This window comes from Pygoscelis adeliae, unplaced genomic scaffold, assembly GCF_000699105.1.
Source record: "Pygoscelis adeliae isolate BGI_AS28 unplaced genomic scaffold, ASM69910v1 Scaffold232, whole genome shotgun sequence".
Classification (NCBI taxonomy): Eukaryota; Metazoa; Chordata; class Aves; order Sphenisciformes; family Spheniscidae; genus Pygoscelis; species Pygoscelis adeliae.
Window position 1 is genome coordinate 348,279 of NW_008824473.1, and position 4,335 is coordinate 352,613.

Sequence of the window (4,335 nt, forward strand, 5' to 3'; positions counted from 1 at the left end):
GGGGGGGGGTTGGACTAGATGGTTTAAAAGGTCCTTTCCCACCCAAACCATTCTATGATTCAGCAGCCCACACTGACAGTCACTGCATGGTCAGCAAGTCAAGCATTGACAGGGCTTGAAAGTGTCAGTAGTTGTTGGCTGTGAAGTGACTGAGGTGCATTCACCCCCCGGTGCTGAGGGGGCATTCACCAGGGACTGGTCAGGACCAGCAACTTTCTTTGCATACAACCTGTATATTGAAACCTAGAGAGTACTCATGGCACAGAAACAAACGTGCACATGCATGCGGGGAGTAGTACACAGGTAGGAATAACTATGTCCCCAGTGGCCCCACCATCCTTTCTGGCATGTCCTTGTAGCAGGTGCACAGCTAAGGGCCAGGGCAATTTGGTCATGCTGGGTGCAGCAGCCGCTCCATACTCATTTCCTCCCACAGCTGGATTACCACTCCAGTTACCTCTTGGCTGTCTCCCCAGTGTAGCCGCTGGCCATGTGGCAGAGCTCCGCCACGGGGACTGGATTTGACTTGCTCAAAAGCCACAGCGAGTAATCCATCGGTTAGCCATCCTGCTCTGGTTTACCACCTGTGCCTAGGGCTAACTCCACTCTTGCGGGAAGGGAAAAGGCTTGCTGAATGCTGGATGATGCCTGATTCTGCTGCTTTTCCATGCCCAAGTCCCACCCTTGTAAATCAGGGAGTCAGAAGAGTTCAGTCACGGAACGCTGATGCAAGTCAGCTCAGGACCTGACTGTGATTTAGATCCTTTGAATCAAGACCACTGGCCTTCACAGAAGTCGTGGACACATTGCAAGCTGTATTCCCCTGAACCATGTCACAGCTGAACTTGTCCTAGTAGTACAAGGCAGTAGTAACAGTGATAAAAAAGCAAACAGGATTTAAAAATATATACAAAGAAATTATAGAGAATATCAGTGTATGAATCTCATTGTGTCCTCAAAAGTGGATGGAGTAGCTCCTTGATTTTTCTATATCTTTACTGTATTGGGTGAAAATACAAATCTGCTGATCATCATGCATGGCTTCATCTTACAGGAGTGTAATTCCTTATAATGCTATCCATAATGACTAACTAATGCTGTATTTTTTGTTCTTACTCACGTGCATTATAGTTGCATACTGAGAGGCATACTGATCCCAAGACTGAGAAAATAAATTGTAATAGCTTCCTTGGCAAACCGTGTGTAAACCTCATCCACTGCCTTTTGCTTGTTTGCATAAATGCTTGAAAAGAAACCATCTCAGAAAGCTATCACCTTTCTAGGAATTGACATTTGTTTTGATCTTATATCTTTTTTCCCCTTCTAGACTTTATACACTGGTATTGTCATTTATGCTCCAGCTTTAGCACTAAATCAAGGTAAGATGAGTATACTGCAACTGTTCTACTGTTACAATTTTGCTGCATATAGTGATCTTTAAGGTCCATTCCAATCCAAACCATTCTGTGATACTATTATATAGTATTGGTATGCTTTTTTTGGTAATGCACACCTAAAGATACAGCTCAAGGCTTGACTGTGAAGTCTTGAAAGATTTCTGTTGATCCTGATGGGAACTCTGATAGAGGCCTCCCATTTGTAATCCTAGTCCCTTAATCCCTACCTGTAAGAAATTACAGAAGAGGCTCGAGGGGAAAATCTGCTCTCATTTACTCTACCTCTCATGCAATATCCTTAGGTCATGGCTACATTCAAAAAAGTTAAGAAGACATAAGTAAATTTTGAAGGCAACGCAGAGACTAAACACACATTTAATTCCCCTGGTTAAGTGCCCTTCTTCAAGAGGAGAGCAAGGCAAAAGTTCTGTAAATATGGTTTTGAGCTGCCTGGAACTGTTTAACTCAGCCTGTCATTTTGCCAGGAAAACCAAATCAACAGCAAAGACATCTTCAGTTTAAGGTGTTTGTTGTGATATTTACAAAATGAAATATTTCCATATTCCACTTCCATGGCTCATCTTTGAAAATGAGCCACATTTATTTTTAAAGGGGAAGAAAGCTTTTATGTGGATCCAAATGAAACTTTTAATCTGACACAATTAATTTTTCCACTTGGCAAGAAAAGGCGATAACAAAATGCAAATAAAAAATCAATCATTTTGGCTAGAATGAAAATCACAATTGTTCTGTTTGCTGGGTTTTTTGGCTTGTTCGTTGAATGAAAAGGAAGAAAAAAACCCAACACTGTCTGCATTGGTCTCTTCCGGTGTGTAAGTCCCACAGGTTTTATGTCCTCGATGTTTATATTTGCCCTGCAAATACACGCCAAACTAGCTGGCGTGTTAGTTTTGTTGCAGTGTTTCTAATTAGCCTGAGCTATCTGTCGGGAAGCCCCCAGTGCCCTGCCTGGCAGCACGTGAGCGTGCCAAGCTGGGGCAGTGACAGCTTGTACGCCAACCACAGCATAGCATTGTCTAGCGTAGACATGTCATACTATCATGTTTCCCTAAAAGAAAGAAGAATAAAAGAAAGGCTTTTAGGCTGACACAGTTCTTCCAGACCACGTTTGAACCACCTTGCCTCCGTGGAGCATCCCTATGCTGTTTACCTGCTTAAATCCCTGCCTAAGGACTCCATGGGACTACTCAGACACTTCAAAGGAAGGACATGTATTTTAAAACCTTCCCGAGTTGGGGCCTACAAACATATTGGATGTGTTGTTTTGCAGCATTCACATTAAAGACAAATAGCTTCTTAGATCCTGAAATATATTTAACTTTTTAGCAGTTTCCAATGTCTGTAACAACTGTTTCACTTTTAGAACTGGTTAGGGCGAATCCCCTGGTTTAGGCACACAAATCTTTTCATTGACATTTTTTATTACCTCCTACTTTTGCATTTAACTGATTTCTAGTTTTTTTCAACAACCAGATTGGGGGTGAAAAATCGACCTTCAGTTTTTTGTCCCCAATGCCTCATTCACACTGGTGCCATTTCCCTCTTTTTCAGTCACTGGCTTCGACTTGTGGGGTGCAGTGGTGGCGACCGGCGTGGTCTGCACTTTCTACTGCACGCTGGTACGTGGGCTCTTCGGCTGAGAAAAATCTCTGTTCCTTTCACCATTCACATCAAATATGGAATTTATTGGAAAGTAGCCTAATAACCGGGTTACCGCAAGGGAGTACATTTCACAGTGTAGCTGTAGCCACAGGGCCGTATTCACACAGGGACTTCTCTCGATGCAAAGGTAGCCACGATGTGACTCAAAACCTTTCTGTTTTGATACCTTCAAACTTCTGTTGTTGCTGAAAGAACAGCAAAAAGATAGATCTCCCTTCCTAAAAATCCTCCTGTGATTTTTCTTCTCATCTAGTAGGGTTTAGCTGTGTAATTTGTCAGGCACCTGCTTACTGCAGGTCCTGTCTGTTATTGAATAGAGCCACTGAAAATAGCAAGTGCCACAGGGTCTTTAGATTAGTGTTAATTGACCAAGTGTGTAGGAATTATTAAATGGAACCTCAGTGACAAATTTATTTGTAAATGTTGAATTAAATCATGTATATTTTTATTCACATGAATGGCATGCCTTCTGGAGTTAGTGGTACAGTATATATGTAAGATGAGCACTGTCTGCCAGTTTATCTTTTGATACAAACTTCCGAATCGGGTTACGTGATGAAGGAAATACTGGATTAAACTATGTGTATGGCCAAAGTAAATTCTAGTGCACTTCAAGAAAGGGCCAGGATGCAATTCCTAAACACTCCAGTACAGAATTACTTCTATTAAAGACGAAGATGAAATTCATCTATTATGCATAATACAGACAATAACGTTTCTCTTAGTCGAATGTGAGTGCAAAGCACTGCCCCGTTGTACCTGATACATGCTGTTCCTCATACAGGGTGGTCTGAAGGCAGTGGTGTGGACAGATGTTTTCCAGGTTGGAATCATGATTGCTGGATTTTCATCTGTGATTATACGAGCTGTGGTGGTTCAGGAGGGAATTGGACGCATTGTAAATGATTCCTACTATGGAGGAAGATTAAACTTCTGGGAGTGAGTTTGTACTTGCAGATGACGTGCCTCTCTATTCCTACAAATACAGCCCATGTGACTAACTGTGAAATTAAATTTCTACTGAAGGAGGAGGGGGGGAGGAGTTGTGACCCAATTTTTATATATTTTTAAACAAGCTTACCTAGTTTGAAGGATATTTTTTAGGTTTTACACCATGCAAAATCCTGTAAAGAGCAAAACCTTTTTACTTTGTCAAGTAGGTGTTTTAAGGACACATTTTGGATTCCACTGAACGTGAATGGTGAATAGGAGAGGACAATTGTATTTATACTTATAATTTATAAACAGCTGATTT

At 41.6% G+C, this 4,335-nt stretch overlaps 1 protein-coding gene across 1 annotated transcript in view; it reads left to right on the forward strand.

The window, feature by feature from the left end:
- The window catches only part of SLC5A8 (solute carrier family 5 (sodium/monocarboxylate cotransporter), member 8), a 30,171-nt gene that overhangs the window by 9,905 nt on the left and 15,931 nt on the right, over nucleotides 1–4,335 (forward strand). The window contains exons 3-5 of the mRNA XM_009321294.1: nucleotides 1,328–1,379; nucleotides 2,970–3,037; nucleotides 3,865–4,019. Coding sequence (XP_009319569.1) covers nucleotides 1,328–1,379; nucleotides 2,970–3,037; nucleotides 3,865–4,019 — 275 coding nt within the window. The remainder of the gene's footprint in view (nucleotides 1–1,327; nucleotides 1,380–2,969; nucleotides 3,038–3,864; nucleotides 4,020–4,335) is intronic.